The sequence below is a fragment of the Buteo buteo genome, chromosome 25 (genome assembly GCF_964188355.1).
Source record: "Buteo buteo chromosome 25, bButBut1.hap1.1, whole genome shotgun sequence".
Taxonomy (NCBI): domain Eukaryota; kingdom Metazoa; phylum Chordata; class Aves; order Accipitriformes; family Accipitridae; genus Buteo; species Buteo buteo.
The window spans coordinates 4,621,448-4,640,261 of NC_134195.1; the positions used below are offsets into that span (position 1 = coordinate 4,621,448).

Below are 18,814 nucleotides of genomic sequence, written 5' to 3' on the forward strand. Positions count from 1 at the left end.
ATTTTAAAATGATTCTATAATCTGGGGGTTTTTTGGCAGTTACCATTCCTAGAGATGGAACGCACTACAAATATTTACTCTACTGTGACAAGTTTCTGTAATAAGGTCTGGTGGTCAAATGGTTTTCACAATAACTAGCTATTAATAGGTCAATAACTATCATATCTGATAATATGAATGCAGCGTCAAAATATGTAGACCAGTCTTTACACTGCCCTTCGGCCAAGAGTTACTTGTGCAGTTTTACAACCCAGCAACCTCACATGCTACGGAAGTGGGATGAAGGACTGGAGAAGGCTGCTCCTATTTCTATCCAAGATGACTTTGCTGGCTAAAGGATTTTCAGTGAGGAGAAGTGGTATTCTCCACACCTTAACCCCTGAGAAGGACCTCAGAAGTGGAGATATTTTGCTACATCCATTAAGAAATGGTTTGTAACTGATGCAGACAGAAATCCCTTGCAGTACGTTTCATCCAACCGACGAGTCTAATTGCATCACCGGATAGATTGGTGGAAATTGCACTAGAGAATATAGTAGTGGATGTATAAGGAGGTATGACATGGGGATAAGCCCGCATGGATACCACGGAGGGAAACCATCCCTCACTAATTCATTAGAGGTCCATGGCAGCGCTGTGCAGACAGGGGTGCTACATTCCATAAAAACCTAGTTGGCTTTCCAAACAGCTCTGACTAGCCCAGAGGCTCTTAAGGATAGTAAGCTGCCTTGCAATAACAGAGATCTTCACATGCATAAATAATTGATTAGAGGCAGGAAATAAAGAGCGGGAGAAAATAATTAGTTTTCTCAATGCAAACTGTGGCCAGCAAAGTCCCCTATGGATCTGTGCGAGGCCCTGGGTTATTCATCACATTAACAAATGATCTGGAAAAGATGGTAAAGAGTGAAGTTTGCTGATTATACTACACTGAGTAACTCAAAATCAACAAAAGCTGACTGCGAAGTACTGCAGAACACCCGCATGAAACTGAGTCACTGAGCAGATGAAATGCAATACTGATGTAAACTGCCATATGTGGAGAAAAACAGTCCTAGCTTTAAATACACAGCGATTGTTTCTGACTGACTTACTGCTCTACAAAGAGAGTTATGATAGATAGCTTTATGCAAACCACTTCCACTAAGCAGCAATGCTCAGCAGCATTTAGAAAAGCAAACATCAGGGCTTATTAGAGAAGGAAAACAGAGAAAAGAAGAGAAAATATGAAAAGGTAGATGGGAGAAGATTATCTAGCGTTTCTCGTAATACAAGAACTGGGTTTTCAAATGAAATCATCAAGTTGCAGACTCAGAATTAACAAACAGGAGAAAGTACTTTTCTTTGCATAGCGCATAGTACATAGTTAATAAGTGGAATTCCTTGATATATTATGTTGTACATACCAAAATTTTGCAGGGTTCCTGAGAGCAAGAGGCCTGGGAGATAAAGCCAGGAAGACCTATTAGACTCAAAAGTACTACTTCAGGGATGAAGTGCCTACACCAAAACATCACAGGCTGCTGGGACTACGTACTGGAAAAGTATCACTGGATGCTGAAAGTTATCCCAACTTTAAGTTTAGTGTTCTAGAAGCACAGCTGGGCAATGTATTGTTGAATGGCAGATACTTAGTATGGATATACACAACCCTTCACAAGGCGCAACTATTTTTTGTCATTAAAGTGATAAGAGGAAACAATTACAGCACAGTAAGAGGCAATTACCTGCTTGTATCTACTATTAATATTTTTTTCCCAAAGGTCTGAGTGCTCCCAACCGCAGAAAAGGTATTAACACTTGTAAAACTCCTACTCGTTCTCATCCTCAAATTCCTTGTTAAACACCCCTTGATGCACCGACCAATAGAGAAAAACTGTTATACAGAGCAAACCAGATGGTGGTATGTCTACTGCTTTTATCACAAAGAATATTAAGCTATGGCTTTGTCTTGGCTCATAACCTGCTTTCTACCCATTAGAAAAAGCCCATTTAAATCCTGACTGGCATATTTATCTGGCAGCCTTTCATCCTACTCCTGTGATGCAGACTTTGCCAAGGATATTAAATAGAAATACACTTCCAGTTTTAAGAAATGCACACAATAAAGCAATCCTCGACATCCTCACGCAGCCGGTGCTGGACCTCAGCCCTCTTGTGCTGCCACACGCTCTTTCTCTGAAGACTGAGCAGACCAAAAGCAGAGCAAAATTGGGCAGTTTGGATAAATTAAGGCAAACTGCTTGGATTCGTTACAAAGACTTGCACGAAGAAGAGCTGCTTTGTGCACCATAGTCAGTGTACAGAACATACACATAATACCCACCCAAATACCATGTAGGTACTCCACCCTTTCATTAAGAGGCAGAATTCGTAACTCTTCATCCCTACGGTATTACTTCCTATGCCAGAACCGTTTCTAATTAACTCCTGCTGAACTCACACCGGGGCAGACGGCTCAGCCACGGAGACGGCAGCAACCCCGACCACCGCACGAGATCCCCGCTCCAGGACACGCTGCCTTCTGCTGCGCAGCACACCAACAGCTTCCATAATTTCATTAGGGTGATTAAACGTGTCAGTGCAAAGAGGTCCCCCAGTAACTTCATCAGCAGCCCGAACGCAGAACAGAAATTACCCACAAACTGTAAATTTGGCAAACAATGATGCTTCAGTACGTATAAGCATGTAAAAATTAAGTCTAATGCAAACCCAACTGTATTCAACCACTGTGTGCTCTGAAATTTTCATAAGGAGAAGTTGAAGGGGATTATCTGTGTTTTTGTAAAATTCATACCATTTCTTAGCTCAGAGCAAATCTTGCCAGATGTTAGCATGCTATTTCAGTACTATCTCAGAGGTCTGTACTAGACTCAGACAACACTTAGATATCAAGCAATAAAATGTCACGTATGTGAATTAACTAATGGGTTTGAATCATAGAAATTGTTAGAGTCCTAATCTAAGCAAAGTTTTACATTACTGTTGATTTTTAAGGATGATAAAACTAATCCTCATGAAAGATTTTCACAATTAAGTCTGCTTTAATCTACCCTTTCTTTCTGATAGTTATTTGGTCCTGAACAAATTTCTGTTGTTATAAATCTCTACAAAAATAATTCAGCATAAACCAGTTTCCATCTATTGACTCATCTGAAGCCTGTTCACTTTGATCCCTTCTTCCCACAGTTATGAGCTATTTCTGCTCTGGATTGCATTAGTGAAACCAATAGAAACAATAGAACAATAGGGGGGAAAAAAAGAAAGAGAATAGAAAATACAACTGAAAAACAACACTAGAAAATTAGCACTTAGTGAATGTCTGCCTCTAATAAAACACTGCGCAATATATGTAAGGATTTACAGCTTACCCTGGTGATTCGTTAGCCTTCTGCATTGTGGCTGCTACACTTTCATGAGGAACGGCAGAAGTTTGTATCTGGCCATAGGATGAGACTGTACCTCCAACATATTGGCATCTGTCTGTGAAATGGGTTTAAGAAACCACAAATGGGAGAAGTAACGTAATTTTACCACATTTTTGGGAAGACCTGTTGGCTGAAATAGCCCAGAGCTGCGAGGGGACTCAAGCAGCCCCTTGTACGGGGTGAACGCTCGCTCCTCTGCCTGCCCTGACCCACGCTGGGCCAGCACGGCACGGGGAAAGAGAGGGGGAACTGGGTCCCAAACCACCCAGGAGTCAAAACACAGGGACACTTCACAGAAAAGGAACCGTGGGATGTCAGGGGGAAGGAAGTGGCTGCCTGGAGTGGTGCTCCCTTGCATTTGCTGTCTGCAAATATCAAATGTTCCTCCTGCCTGTAGCAATTACAGGAAAATTTACAGCAGCCAGAGGTCATTTTGACTTAGTATTAAAACAAAAAAAAACCCAACCCACAACAAAACCCAACCCACAAACCTTCCAGTAATAGGAGGCATTTGGATTACTTAAGTGGTGAATCATGTTAGCTGTGAAATCAACAGAAACAATAAGTGGTCTCCAAATCAATAGAGGCTGTAGTTTATTAACTTGTTAGACATTTACTCTGGTTTCAGAAACCGTTTCTCAGCTACTGTTGATACCTACAAAAATACAAATATAAGCAGGATAGCTCCAGCTTTAGAAGAAACTTATTTTTTCCATGTCAGCATACACTTTTAACAAACTACTGCAGATTATTTTCTCATCTTAATAGACATTTCTAATCAGAAAAGTGGCAGACACACACAAAAAAAAAAAAAAACCAAAACCAAAACCCCTTTAGGGATTACTTTAAGTATGAAGTATTGGCCACAGCTGAGAGAAAGGGGAAAAAATGAAATTGATAGTTATTACCTATTATTGTGTCATTGCTTGGAACTATGCCAATGGTCCTGTATCCCTTTTATCACTGAAAAGCCTGTAAGTATTCATTTGCTTACTAGACTGGAAGATATAGCATTCTGCTTAAATGCTTCCTAAAAAGAAATGGACATAGAAAATGACTGTAATCAGTTAAGAAAAAGCCATTAGATATATGACTTGGATTTAAATAGGCAGAGATAATATCCTCTCTCTAGTATACTTCAGAGACTACAAATGAAGTTTAAATATTTTCAAAAAAATTACCGAATTCTGTTCAGGTGTGTCAGCACGCACATGGTTTTAGGAGTTACTAGAGATTATTAAACACATAGTTAAATAGAATATGATTTAATAGCCTTTCTCAAGCAAAGTCCATTGTTCTCTAATATAGTTTTTTGGATTGAATATTGCTTATTTACTGGGTTCGAGTTTATTTCATTTTACCCACTGAGGGACCAGAAAGCCAGCTGCATTTTAATAACATATTTCTTCACAAGTGTGCGGCCTGACTACTGGCACAGCTGGTTTCTGCTTTTTCCTTAAAGGAATAGAAAACCGACATCAGACATAGCGTTGCCTAGCTTAACGCCGTGACCCAGGATTAGGGAAAAGGCCCTGCAAATGTAACTGCAAGTGATTAAACTTACCTGCTGACAGAAATGCTCTTCCATCATCTCCAACGCAACTTACAGCCATGACCTTTTAGACTCGATTCACCGTCAGGATAATTTTACAAGAAATCTGATGTGGTCTTTGCCTTTAAGCTCCTATTCCAGGTCTCTGTGTAAAGTGATGTTATTTGTCTACCTCCTCGTATAAAGTCCTTAGAGTTCTGCAACACGTGGCCATAACGTAGAGCGAGGTCTCAGAACCAAAAATATGCAACTGAAGGGCAAGCATGGCTGCTCAGTAAGGAAGCATCAAAGACTGGCAGAAATTGGCAGTCACTTGCACAGAAACACACTTTGGGCATAGCAGAACATTTTTTACAAACCATAAATTAGCAACACATGGACAGCTACCTATGCACGAAAAAAACCAAAGGAATTATCAATTTCCTTACGGAATTCTTCTGTCCTTCTGTCCCTCTTTCCAGGGACACGTATACAAGCTGCTGTCCACCCTTCGCTGTTGATATCTCTGCGTGTTTTTTGCTGTTCTCTTTTGGTCAGGCATTAGGAAAATAGGCTTTAGATTATCATACACCAAAACACAGCAGAAAATGTTAGGGATGGCAGCCAAGGGAAAATACGATGAGTCAACCCACACGTGGCTGCTGGTGCAAGCTGAGGGCACCGAGGGACCGGCGACCTGTTCAGAGCACCCTCCAGCTCCTGTTAGAGCCATGTGCTCGAATTTCTGCTGTGCTGGAAGCTGGGAGGGGTGAGGAGGAGGGAGTGGGGGGGTTCTGGAGCACCCCCCAGTCCCACTGCAGGACGGTGTGGAGATGGGGCTCGGCTGGGGCTGCCCAGACCAGGGGAGGGAGAAGCACCCATGGCTGGTAATACAGACACCAACCGCACACCGCAGGATCTGACCTCACACCGTTAGCATCAACGCCCATGGTCTGTGACGACTTAAAAACACGGGAAAATTGAATGAGACCTTAGGCGATGCTCTGCTGTAAGGAAGGCAAAACCTTCTCTTATCCTAAACCAGCATTAAAGCACCTACCAGGGTGAAGTCTCTGATTTAAGGAATAACATTCAAAGCATGACATTAGGTCTTCCATTTCCACTTTCTCTGCATGGCATGATTCCTTCTTTATCAGGTTTTTCAAAACTTTTGCCTAAGCTGACTCCCCGTTTCAAGCACTTAAATTGAGCACAGAAGCCCAGTACTTGTGCTCTATAAATTATCTGTAAGAGGAGCAGACAGCATTTTCCCTACATGATGAATGTGGGATCTCAAGCTCTGAAAGAGGACTTGGGCACCTCTTCGTGGAAACACAACAGGTGTCTTCCAAATACCCACTCTTGGACAACTATTCCAAGTAATTTCAACATTGTACAGTGTTTAATACCTACAGGAACGAGAAATAGCCTAAGAAATAAACCCAGCATCCAGGAAGAGGACACTGAAGTGGGGAGGGAATTATAAGCAAAAGTAAGAAAATGACAGAAAGAGAAAAGGAGCAATAAGCAACTTATTTGTGATGGTCATCTCATGACTCCAGGGAGGTACAGAGTAAATATCTACCCCTGAGCTTGGGCTCCCTTCATAGATGGTGGAGAAAAAGGGGCACTTGTAGGACATAGCTCACATCACCCTGAAGAGAATATCTCAAATACGTCAGACAATTTGCATGCTGGCAGTACAAATTTGTTTTTCTATTGATTATAAAAGCAGCCTGGGGGATTGGAAAATGTCTGGGTTTAGTCAGATGATTCCCATCTGTCTCTAAGGGGTTCAGCATTTCATTTTTCCATGTAAATATGACCCTCAGAAGTGTTTTTAATAATATACCACTACCTCATTGATTAATTATTTAAACAAAAAGAATAGCAGGCTAACTTCAGTTTCCCTAGAGAGGAGATGCCAAAGAGGAATTCAGATTACATATCTCCTGAATAAGTACTTTTGTGTTTCCATTTACTATACAATCTAACGCGTATCAGGGCAAACCATCAGCTGTAACACTGTATTAAAATAAGTAAAGCCCCCTGGGTAATGACAACACTTGTCCTTTTTTAGATAAAGGAACTGGAAGCACCTTTGACCTATTCCCATTAGTCAGACCCCTTTTTTTCCCCCTTTCTTTGAACCAGCAGAGTATTTCTGATACAGAACAACTACCTGGGAAAGCTTGCATGGGCCGTGCTGACTGCAGGCATAACAGAGTCTGCATGCTTCAAACAGCGAACAGTTTGGGGGCCTGATGCAGAACTACTTTTTCCTAAACATTACTGATTAGTTGTGCTTGCTACCAGCTTTATGTACAGAAATATCACTTTTAATCCCATCCCAAGCCCACTGGAGAAGGAGCTATCCCTGTTCAGTGGGCAGGCGAGGAGCTGCTAAGGGTGGTTTTGCACCAGGAGATGAGTACTTGCTGTATCAGGGCTCAGAAAACTTCAGGCTTGAGCTCTTGCAGGATCAAGCCAAGGGAGATTATGTCTTTACTCCTGGAAATAAATGTGTCTTCTCACAGAAGAGCCATTCATTTCACCTGGGGTATCGACTGCATCTCATAAGCAGAGCATTTCCAGTAGGTTAGAAGTCTGTACTCTAAATTTAAGCACCTTAGTTTAGTGCAGTGAATCTAAGCCACAGCATATAAAATCAAGGTAAAAGATTAAGAAGAAAATTATTTGTTTAAGGTCACAAGGCAGCTGAACTTTAAAACAAAATCACGAGCAGCTCCGTTTCTCATTCAGCGTGTTCCCTGGCAGCTTACAAAGGAATAAATCAATAACTGCTTTAATGTGACTGAAAAGATTATCTACCCATATAGTTGAGTACTGTGGGGTTTCTAAAAAGATTAGTTTTAAAGTCCTTATTCAGATATGACCTTGGTTTATCAAAGGACATAAGGACACATATACGTGCCTTACTTGTGTTAGAACAGGTTTAAGAACAGAGCCCTCTGCATCCAGGACAGACAGGACGCCGTGGGGGAAGACACGGCCTCGAATCACGCATGGCATAGGTTTTTCTGTGTCCTCTTACATAGTGATGTTCACTTTCCACAGCACTAATCTGAATTCGTTTTCTAAAGTGAAAGATTGGAATCAACTTCTCAGGCAAACTGCCAGCTATTTTAACTACCCTAAAGGTTGAGGAAGAGAAAACAACCAGCAGACACCTGAAAGCATGAGCTAAGAGTTCAACAGTCACAAAAATATCCCTGCTAGTGATGTGCCTTGAAAATTTTCCAGCTTTAGAATCTAGTGTTAGAGTTCCTGAGCCAGAGAGTGCTTCATCTTTCCCATATGTATTAATCTATTTAATATTTAATCCTGATGTGGCATGGCATAAAGTAGCAATTCTGAAAATGAACTCCAGAAGTCATCTGAGCCCAAATTCTGCCTGTCCTACATGTTTGGGCAGTCTACATTAGTGCAAGTATCTTGGGAAAAGATTAATGTTTCTGAAAGTTTTTATCTGTCCAGATTTGAAGGGTTTAATAAGGCACTGGAGAGATTACGTGTGAGATGGTCAAAGCTGCATGACAAACTTCATCTTAGGACGGCATAGCGCTTTGTGTATATATAGTCTCTATGGGAGTGTGTTACTAAATAATGTATTTTTCCTAAATTAATATCTAATGCTTAATCATTTCATGATAGATGTAACGGTTCTTATTTCAGCTTGCTTGCAAAGTTTACTCAGAGTTCAGCTGGGAAAATGCATCCTGTCCCTGTGTCCCTTTCCATGTTTGCTTAAATCTATAACCATGAGCCTGTGAAACCGTGGCTAAGTGGTGGGTAATGGGACCAAATTTAGCAAATCCATCCATTTCCCCAACTCAGCGACATGTGCACTTTCCACTGCTGTGACCTACTTGACAGAGCTGCAAACATGCACAAGCACCAGGGTAAAATCGTTTACGCTGGGAACAGCCCGTGCTGTTCTTCCTCTAGCTCCATCCCTAATGGTCCCCCAGATCAAGACCCAACAACTCTTACACTTCCATAGCGGGTCTCATGACATTTAATGTTTTCCTTAAAATCTCCATTACATGCTTATCGATCAGCACCTGCACTTCCCATTAGCTTCTAAAACGTCTGCTTTCTGTGAATGGTTTGAAATCACAAAGCAGACGTGTGGAAAGCAGCAAGTAAATAAACCAAACACCTACACTTTGACCGTATTTTTTTCCATTGTGCCCATGGTAACCCCCTGGTGCTGGTTCTTGGGTCATGGTTTTTAAGTGCCTGGGGTAGGCAATGGATTGCCCAGTAAAGAACTTAGAGCTCGATTCCACAGTAAGTGACATCGATGTACATTCCGCTGTCAATATTGCTGGGAGGAGAATCAGATCTGCTTTCCAGATGACCTCCCAGGGCAACAGTTACGTGATTTTAAAAATGGTAAGACACTTTAGAGAAAAAAAGAGTGGTCTCTCACCATGCATTTACATTTGAAACAAATCTCAGCTTCCTACTTTCACCAGCTCAGGTTTCATCCAGGCCACAGACCTGGGGAATAATACCTTCACTCTCAATTTGGTTTTAAACAGGAAGAAGGAGGTTTTCATAGCATCACAAAATGAAGTGGGAGGGAAAAAAAAAATCCACTAAAATACAGTCCTTCTCAGAAGCCTTTTTAGAAAGAATAGCATTTAAAAATATTTTAACAGTTTGAAGTTGGCTTAGGTGTGTTCTATTCAAATACCCACGAAGTCATGAGGATTAGTTGCCCACTTAAAATTTCTTCATGATTTAGGAAAATACTGCAGTTTAAAAAAAAAGGTACATGCCTTCATTTGATACAAGAGAGTGCAATTCTACTGAAGCCAGTGAGCTTACTGTAACATCATCCGAAATCCTGGCCCTATACTGATGTTTATCCTAGTAGGATAGGATCTATCCCATGAGAAAAAAAAGGAACAGATAAGAATACTGAGGAGTTTATTCTTACAAAGCTTGATGCTGAACTTCAGTTCTTAATTACGTTTCCTACTACACATCTCTATGCTGGACCCCCAAGCATTAGGACCGTTCCTCTTAGCCTTGATGGGCCAAAATCAGACATGAGGCACAAAGGAGGGTAAGCTAATTTTTTATCGAATAGGAAGTATATATTTTTTTTTAGGAATAGCTAAGGGATTGCAAGAAAGTGTAAATAATACAAAGAAACGTTCTCCTGCCAGCCTATTTTGCCATTTCTGTGTTCTTCCATGCTCCTTTTACACCATAGCCTTATACAGTATTTTGTGGTCTTTGTGGCTTTTGCATTTATGTTTATAAATCTAATCAGCTTTGCCACTCACAAGGTAGTCACAGTGTTCAGGCCAAAGGCTATGATCTAAACTGGACTACTTAGGTGTCAAAAAATCCTCCTGCTGACAAAAAGCTTCCTCCGTAACTACACTGCACCAATCAGTGAGGTCTTAAGCCACCAGCTTATGACACAGAATATACTTGATTTTCCGCCTCTTGAGTTTCTGAATCACTTTGATAAGTTTTATACAATTTTTCCAAAGTCCACAGAAGACAAGGAAAATAATCATATAATGAATAAGATGCTATTTGTTTTTTCTTTGAGGAATAATACCTGCAAGTCTCAATAAAAAGCTCACAACTCTCTCATGTCACTTTCCAATAGTCAAAAGAACCCCAACACCATTCCACTCAATGGATCCTGGTTCAGTCTGTGATGTTTACAGCACACACTGAATGCAAAAAAGAAAAAAAAAATCCTATACCTAAGCATTTTGTTTTCAAGTGCTATGAAGTCCTGGAAAAGCTATCAACACACTGCACACCTACAGTAGCTCTTTTTTAGCACACTTTGGAGTATAAAAATTAAAAAAACCTGATGAATAATGGTATTTATTGGCAAATACAATCTATCCATAGAGACTTATAAATGTTAGGCAACTTCCTACTATTATTTGCTTTTACTCATGCTATTTTCCAGTGAACATTTTTTAATTATAACCCTGCAAGCAAACTTCTTCAGTATGCCCTTTATACACACTAGTGAAAGAAAAAATGTTGTGAGCGCTGCAAGACTTTGAGAAAAGAATTGCAAAATAATTTTTTCAACACTGCCCCGGGAAGTTTCCATGTGCACAGTTCAGTAACTACCTGCATTTAGGCTGCCCAAAATACCCTGCTGACAGCACCAACACCACTCAGAGGAGCTGAGGTCACCTTCGGCATTCTGGGTTTTGTGGTTTTCTTTGCTTGCTTGTTCCTTGATGATCTAATCACTTCTAAGAATGATACCAGAAACTCTCACATGAACACAGCTATCAGAATAACACAGAAATCTGCACTCTTGCCATCCATCCGATGTATACAGAAGATCTGACTTTGAAGAATTATCCCATAAGCAAGTCACCCCAGGAGAAACTTACCCATTTGCTGGTTTAATTCCACAGTTCCCAGGGTGGTAACACACAGGTATCCTGACAGAAGCAGGCTTGAAGGGCACCTTCCACATACTTTTGTTCTAATTCCTTAAACAAGTACCTTTTTTCCCTCCTCCCTTCAAATGTTATTCTCCCATCCCACCCCTAAATAATAAAAAGGAGGCTAAATCAAAGGATGGAGACAACCCTAACCTCTTTCTCCCTGAGAAGACTAGTTACTGAAATACTGCAATTCATAATTCATAAAATTCACCAAAATGGAAATGAAATGTGGAAAGAGAAGACACGTCGTTCTGCTCTGCACAGACCAAACCCAAACCAGTCGGTCAAAACGAGCCAAGGTACTGTTGATAACGGGGTCTATTTTTGGATGGCCAAAGTCAGTGTTTTTATATTACACAACACTTCTAAGTCCGGAGAGCTCGCTTTGGGCAAAGCAGCAGTTTCCCACTGGAAGCTGCTGGGCTGAGTTAACTCCCATCCCTGGAGCACACGTTTGAGGAAGGGAAGGGTACCAGCGACCACACCACTGGAAATAGCGAGAGCTTATAATTTGGGTAGAAAACGTGGCTTTGGAGCCGCAGCCAGACTCTACATCAAGGGCTGTGGGAGAAAAGCCAGGGATGTTCTTGGTCCTGGCCTGGGGACCTGGAGGGTCCAAAGCAAGAAGGAGCTGGGCCAGGTCCCCCAATGTGGTTGAGGTAAGGATGACATCTAGATGTGCACCCACAGGCCAGTTTATGCCTTAGTGGACCCTTTTTTTGAATGTAGGAATAAATGCAGAAAGGGTCACTGCTTGGTGATGTAATTCTTAAGGCGACGGGACTTCTTCCTTTATCTTCTTTAATAATTAAAATCATTTTCCGTTAAAACACTTAAATCTAGCAGCGCGAAAGCTGGCTGCAGGAAAGTTTTGTCTGGGCAGAAGGATGCTGAACACTGTTTTACCGCGACTTTGATGCACACTGACTCTTTCCAACAAATCTATTCCTATGACTTAATTTGCTATTGAATCTGCAAGTATGTAATTTTAAAATAAAGATTTTGCTTTGGGGGAGAACAAAAAGCATCTAATGATGAAAACTGTCATTATCTGGGACATGAGGTAGTTCATATTATAGATTAATAGATAATTACAAGTGGTAAATGGAATACTGGCAGGAGGCTTTGTTCATGACAGAAGCAGCACTGAGGGGCCTGTAGTTTAGTGTTGGCACAGATTTTCCTGAAAAAGAGGGAAATATTATATATGTCCATACACCTAGTCAAGCTCCTTCCAGTGGCTTGCCTCTTTCTAGATGCCATTTTTAGCTCTTAAAAACAAGTCATTTCAAAAAATGAGATACGTTAGGAAATACTTATCAGAACTGTGCTATTCTTTCGTAGTCTGTTGTGAAAATGTTTTAAACCATCCATTTCATTTGTGTTTGACCGTAACAAAGCAATAAAAGGATTCTCCTATTTACCACTGAGCAGCCATCAGCTAGCTCATCAAGTTGTTTCACGTACCAGCGTTAAAAAGAATAGGAGAAGAGAATTATTGTTGAAGCCTTACCAAAGCAGGAATTGACAAAGCCATACCACCTACAACCATGCTCCCCTCCAATCCATTTGCCGTGGATGTTAGATGCAAAACTGAGGGTAGTGCCCGAGATGCACACTAACATGTCGCTGATACTGATGTTCAGGAGGAGCATGTTGACTGGGTTACGGAGGGTTTTAAACTTGCAGAAGAGGATGAGGACAATCAAGTTATTCAAGAAACCAAAAAACAAGATAAATCCAAGAAAAACAGCCACTACTGTGTGCCCATTTCGTGAGAGTCCAGCCCTTGGCTCAACAGGATCTGTAGGTGCACCAAAGCTCAGGTTGTATGTCCAAGAGTGGTTCATTTCAGGGATAGGTGAGGGCAGAGACGGCAGATGCCCTGTGCAGAAGTCCTCCAGCAGTTTCCCAGAAGCGTCCCTCCATTACAGGTCAAATCATCTCAGGATTCTTGCGATCTTCACTCAGCTGAGATACCTCTCGGATGGTTACGCAGGCTTGAAATGCTGTATTGCAGCACAGGAGGGTTTTCTTGCACTGTGCCTTCCCAGCGCTCAGCTCTGCAGCTAACTCCAGGACAGCAAAACCAAGCAAATAATCACCTCAAATTCATCTTAGTTAGTTAAACCCAGGATCACGTCAGATGATCTTTTTTTGAGGCTCAGAATGGAAGATGTCTTAAAAAGGCGCTTCAGCATGGTCTCTTCCTTCAGAGCAAATGGGCAGCTACCATTGTTTCCTCTGACAGTGGGTGTCCTTCTGAAAATAGAGGAGAAAACAAAACAACCTTTTCCATACCAAGACCAAAGTAGGTACCTAATTTTATAACAGTTCCTCCCTTTTTGAGCTGTAACAAGTATTTCTCAGTCTTTCCAGTTTTCTCTCTGATTTTCAACAGAAAAATCAGTTTGCAGACATTACCTTGTTCTAAACAGGTTTTTTTTCCTAGCTCACAGTTTAGCATGAAGAAAGTTATTTGCACCTTCCTAGCAAAGTTCCTCAGGTGAGAAAATGCATGTTAAGACATATCTTTTGCAGCAGCTTCCCAGAGGAAGAACTGTATCCTCCTCCACATCAAGCCAATCCACACCAAGCAAAACTTCAGTCTTGGCCAGACCTTAATTAAAATGATGAAAATTTTAGGAGAAGGAGAAAGAATTTCCTTACCCAGAAAGACTAATTTCGAGCGCAGTTCCTGAAGCTCTCATGTGCTTACAAAGGTTGGCAGAGCTGTGATATCAAGTTCACTTCTCCCACATTTACCAGTGGACAGATGTTCTCCTTCATTATTTATAAAGCAGCCAAACACCCAAAGCCTCACATCTCCCTCCCACCGCACACATGACCTTGTATATCCACCAGCAGCGACTACAACGTGTGTGTCTGTCGTGAAGCAAGAGCAGGGTGCTTAATGTGGATGCGTAACTGCTTAGCCAGCCTTCTGCATGGTTGCAGGCAAATTCTGCCCAGACATTTCTATGAGAACGGAGATGGATAGATATATATCTGTATAATGTTTAGCCTGAACTAAAAAGCACGAAAACTTTTCTTTCAGGAGTCATGTACTCCTAGAATGATTACACGCATTTCAAAATCTTCCGTGTTACTCCTAACCACTGCTTTTTGGAAATTGTCTCAGGAAAAGATGTGTTAACCAACTGGAAAGATGAGAGTTCAGAGATTACTGAAGATGGAGAGATTGTTTGGGTTTTTTCTTTTACCATATCCTTGTGTCATAGTGAAAGTTTATAGCAAGTATTTCTTCTTACTGTTTCCTTACTTTCACAAAGTCACTGTGCTAGATATGTCTCATTGCTGCAGTGGGTTTGAACTCTGATGTACACAGTCTGTCTTTACTTCCTCTTGTGATGAGTAAATTATGTACACTTTGCAAACCTTCTACTTTCAGGTCACTCACAATCTGAAATGCTGATGTGTTCGGCTTTTTTCCCCCACTTAGGAGGTACATGGTAATTTAGATTGGTAAGAGTCTCAGGTGGCATATCTAAGAGAAAGAACATTTGAAATCCTCTTTCTACCATTTTGGAAAAAAAAAATATTATCCCCTGTCCAATTCTGCTTGCAGGTTATAGAAGGAAACTAACTGGGACTAACCATCGATACACTTTAAATTTACTCATAATTGTGTTTAAAGGAACAGAGTTAAAGTTTAGTGGAACGAAACACAAACAAAAGAACAACTCATTAAAAAATAATGATGCTGAGTGTTTCTCAGTCACTAACTGTATGACTGAAAAGGCAAACAGCTGTGCTTTTATTTTTTTGGTAGGAAAAAAACATGGTGGCATTGTGCTGAAGGAGAACTTCAGAAGGAAGAAAGAATTCACAGGAAAAGAGGTGGTACAGTTGTCCTGGTTTTGGCTGGTCTAGAGTTAATTTTCTTCCTAGTAGCTGGTATAGTGTTACGGTTTGGGTTCAGTATGAGAAGAATGTTGATAACACACTGATGTTTCCAGTTGTTGCTCAGTAGGGTTTAGATCAAGTCAAGGATTTTTCAGCTTCTGCTGCCCAGCCAGCAAGAAGGCTGGAGGGGCACAAGGAGTTGGGATGGGACACAGCCAGGACAGCTGACCCAAACTGGCCAAAGGAGTATTCCATACCATGTGACGTCATGCCCAGTATATAAACAGGGGGGAGCCGGCCTGGAGGCATCGCTGCTCGGGAACTAACTGGGCATCAGTCAGCGAGTGGTGAGCAATTGCATTGTGCATCACTTGTTTTGTATATTCCAATTCTTTTATTATTATTATAATTTCACTATTGTTATTATAATTATTATTTTTTCCTTTCTGTTCTATTAAACTGTTCTTATCTCAACCCACAAGTTTTTCCTTTTTTTCCAATTCTCTCTTCCATCCCATTGGACGGGGGGGCAGTGAGTGAGCAGCAGCATGGTGCTTAGTTGCTGGCTGGGGTTAAACCATGGCAACAGTGAAATAAACTCAATAATTAATAATTTGTAGATTTTTTTTTTAATAATTCTGCTTACACCCTAGCTTCTACCAAACTAATCTATTCTTTTTCCATCACTTCAAAGACAGTTTTGCCTAATCTGTTTGCACGTGACTGTTTACTGAGGAATGCAACTAAGGTCAGTTCTATCTGCTCCTCCCTTCTGCAAAGCATATTGCAGAATCTGGCTTCAAAATCTGAAGAGACTTAAGTCTGATTTACATGCAGATTAATTTCAGTTACAGATGCAATTTGTTTTTCCAAGCTGAACTGGTTACACCTAGATAATCTGTAGCAAAGAGTATAGTATGCCACCAGAAATGTTTCTATGTGGGAATTAACTTCACCAGAATAATCACAGACAAAAGGTCTGAGTAATGTTGTCGTTAAAGCATCGCAGCCTTGGTGTTAGAGAAAGCCAAAGGTTAAAATCCCCTTAGCAAATATGACCAACTTTATACATGTATCTCTATTAAGCTCAAAATAGAAATAATAAAATGTAGCTCTTTTATACACAGCCACATACATCCTACATTTTTAAAGACATATTTAGAGTTCAGATTTACAGTGCTTGTAAAAGGACATTTACTCCCTGGATGGGATTCAGCTGACTAAAATTTCAGAGTCTGACACCAGGTATGCAGGCAAAGCCCAGTGCCAAGGTCATTTCTCCAGTGACCGCTACCCAGTGGGATGAATTCTGCCCTGGTGCGCTGGGGAAGGATGCCTTAACGCCCAGGCAAGAGGAGCAGGCCCTGGCAATTCAGTGTAAGATATGTTTTTAAAAGTTAGTATACACAGCGTGAAGGTGAAGCTATGCGGCCACTTGAAATCAAAAGATGACAAAAAGGACGCACAAAGATGTGCTTTGAAAAGTTTGGGGTGATCTTAAGAGATGGGATCTGCATAGGAAAATAGCTAAAGATTTGGGCTGTGTGGGACTAAGTCTCTTACTAGAGAGCTTAGTAGCTCAGGTATACAGTACTAAGTTTTTTACACCTTTGGATGAAGTACAAGCCAAATTCAGATTTCAATAAAGCTTCTAAACACCCATACAAATCCCTTGAAGAATGGTCTAATTCTTCCCTAATGTTAGCATTTAACTGAATAATACACATTATTGCTGAAAAACACCTGAAGATGGACTTGTGTACTCAAAGGTTTACTTGATTTTTTTTTTTCTCAAGAGAGTTCAGTTTAATAGAGTTTACTTTGCAACTCTGACAGCTCTGTCTTACAGGTGACACTGCGCTCCCCAGGTCTTCATGATCTAGCAGGACATCCCGAATCCTTCTAATTTCTAGCAAACTCAGGAGCCTGCAGGACTGGACTCTATCTAATTCTGCCAATTCTGCTTCTCAAAAAATGTTTAAAAAAGAAAAAAACAATAAAACCTACAATTGCATTCAAAACAAATAAACGAGCATCCAGTTTGTCTCCTTGAATTTGTTTGATGGGGAATGGAAAACGTACCTAAAGTGATACAAAACATATGGCCAGGTGAAACAGGCCAAAAGTTCATTTAACGTCACCAGTTATTAAATGCTTCATCTGTTAACTGGTTCTGACAGTAGTAATCTAAAGATACAGCAAAACAGACACCCATCACTGCTTGCACTTTTCTCTGAAGCAGTCTGTTGGAAAAAAAAGGTTTCAAAAGATGTTATATCAGCTTCTGGGAACACAGACATTAATACCGAGAGTGTAAGGCTTCTTTTTGCACTTGCCACCATGCATTAGTTTGAGCAGTATCCTATACCAGTGAAGCTGAGGGTTTTTTTTCTCACTTTGCCCCAAAATATGTACTCACTTATTGAACATATCAGCTTTAAGGGTTTAGGATTGTTTGGGGTTTTTTTCTTAAATGAATTCATTCATTATTTCTAATTGGCAGATTCTTTACCATCTTCCCTTGCAAAGTTGTGCAACATGCCAAAGATGATGCTTTATTCACTTTCAATATTTAACAACTGGTAAAATTGCATAAAATAAATAAAATCAAACTTTGAAATCATTTTGCTAAAAAATTTACCTTACCCTTACATTATACTTAAGTTATTCTCTTGTGATATCAAGAAGCTATAAAAAAAACCTTATAAGCACACAGCCTTAATCAGCCTGCTATTGAGTTCATATTAAAATCAAATTTTAAATGGTGATTTTCCTTCATTTATGAACGTAGCTTTCTACTGAAAAGTTAAAATTTAAAAAATATTCATACCATTTCAAAGACATTCCCAGCTGAAATTTTATGAAGGAGGAATCAATTTTTTGACCTGATGCCAGTATTATGGCAGGAATACTATATTTTTACATTTTTATACATTAAACCTTGTTTTCCAGATCAGAAACTGAATTACTCTTAGCAGCGAGCAACCACAACCAGAGGTATCACCTGAAATAATTTTTTCAAACACAGTTGAAAGACGAGGGGACTGAGGGGAACTTTGCTACACTGAAGACAAAATTCTTGGATTATTTTTTCCATACCCTAAGTCACACTGTGAGATGCCAAGAGACCCAGAGGTAGGTTTTTAGAAGTAATCTAGAAGGCAGAGAGGAGGCTCCAGATGTTTAGGTATCTCCCAGCTCCCAAAACTGTGGGAGAACCTCTGGCATGCAGACTTACAGACTTACTTTTAGGCACTCACATTCATGAAAAAGACAAACAGGAAAACGAGAACAACGTAAGTGCAGAATACGTGGGATGAAGTCCACCCCTATTTGACATGTTTGAAGCTGTACCACTCACTCAAGGGAAAATTCTAACAGTGTGCTACAACAGCGTGAGAAAATTGCTTTTGAAAGAAAAGCTACTTTTATATAGTACTGTAAAAGTTAAGGCAACCCCTCCTGCGTGCGGGGAGGAATTTTTTTTGCACAGAAATATGAGTGCTAACAGTAAATGA

The 18,814-nt window shown here is 40.5% G+C and overlaps 1 protein-coding gene across 1 annotated transcript in view; it reads right to left on the bottom strand.

Moving 5' to 3' along the window:
• Nucleotides 1-13,279, bottom strand: part of LOC142044719 (pinopsin-like) — an 85,989-nt gene extending 72,710 nt beyond the window's left edge. Inside the window, exon 1 of the mRNA XM_075057429.1 lies at nt 12,943-13,279. Within this exon, the coding sequence (XP_074913530.1) occupies nt 12,943-13,279 (337 nt within the window). The remainder of the gene's footprint in view (nt 1-12,942) is intronic.
• Between the last annotated feature and the right edge of the window lie 5,535 nt (nt 13,280-18,814).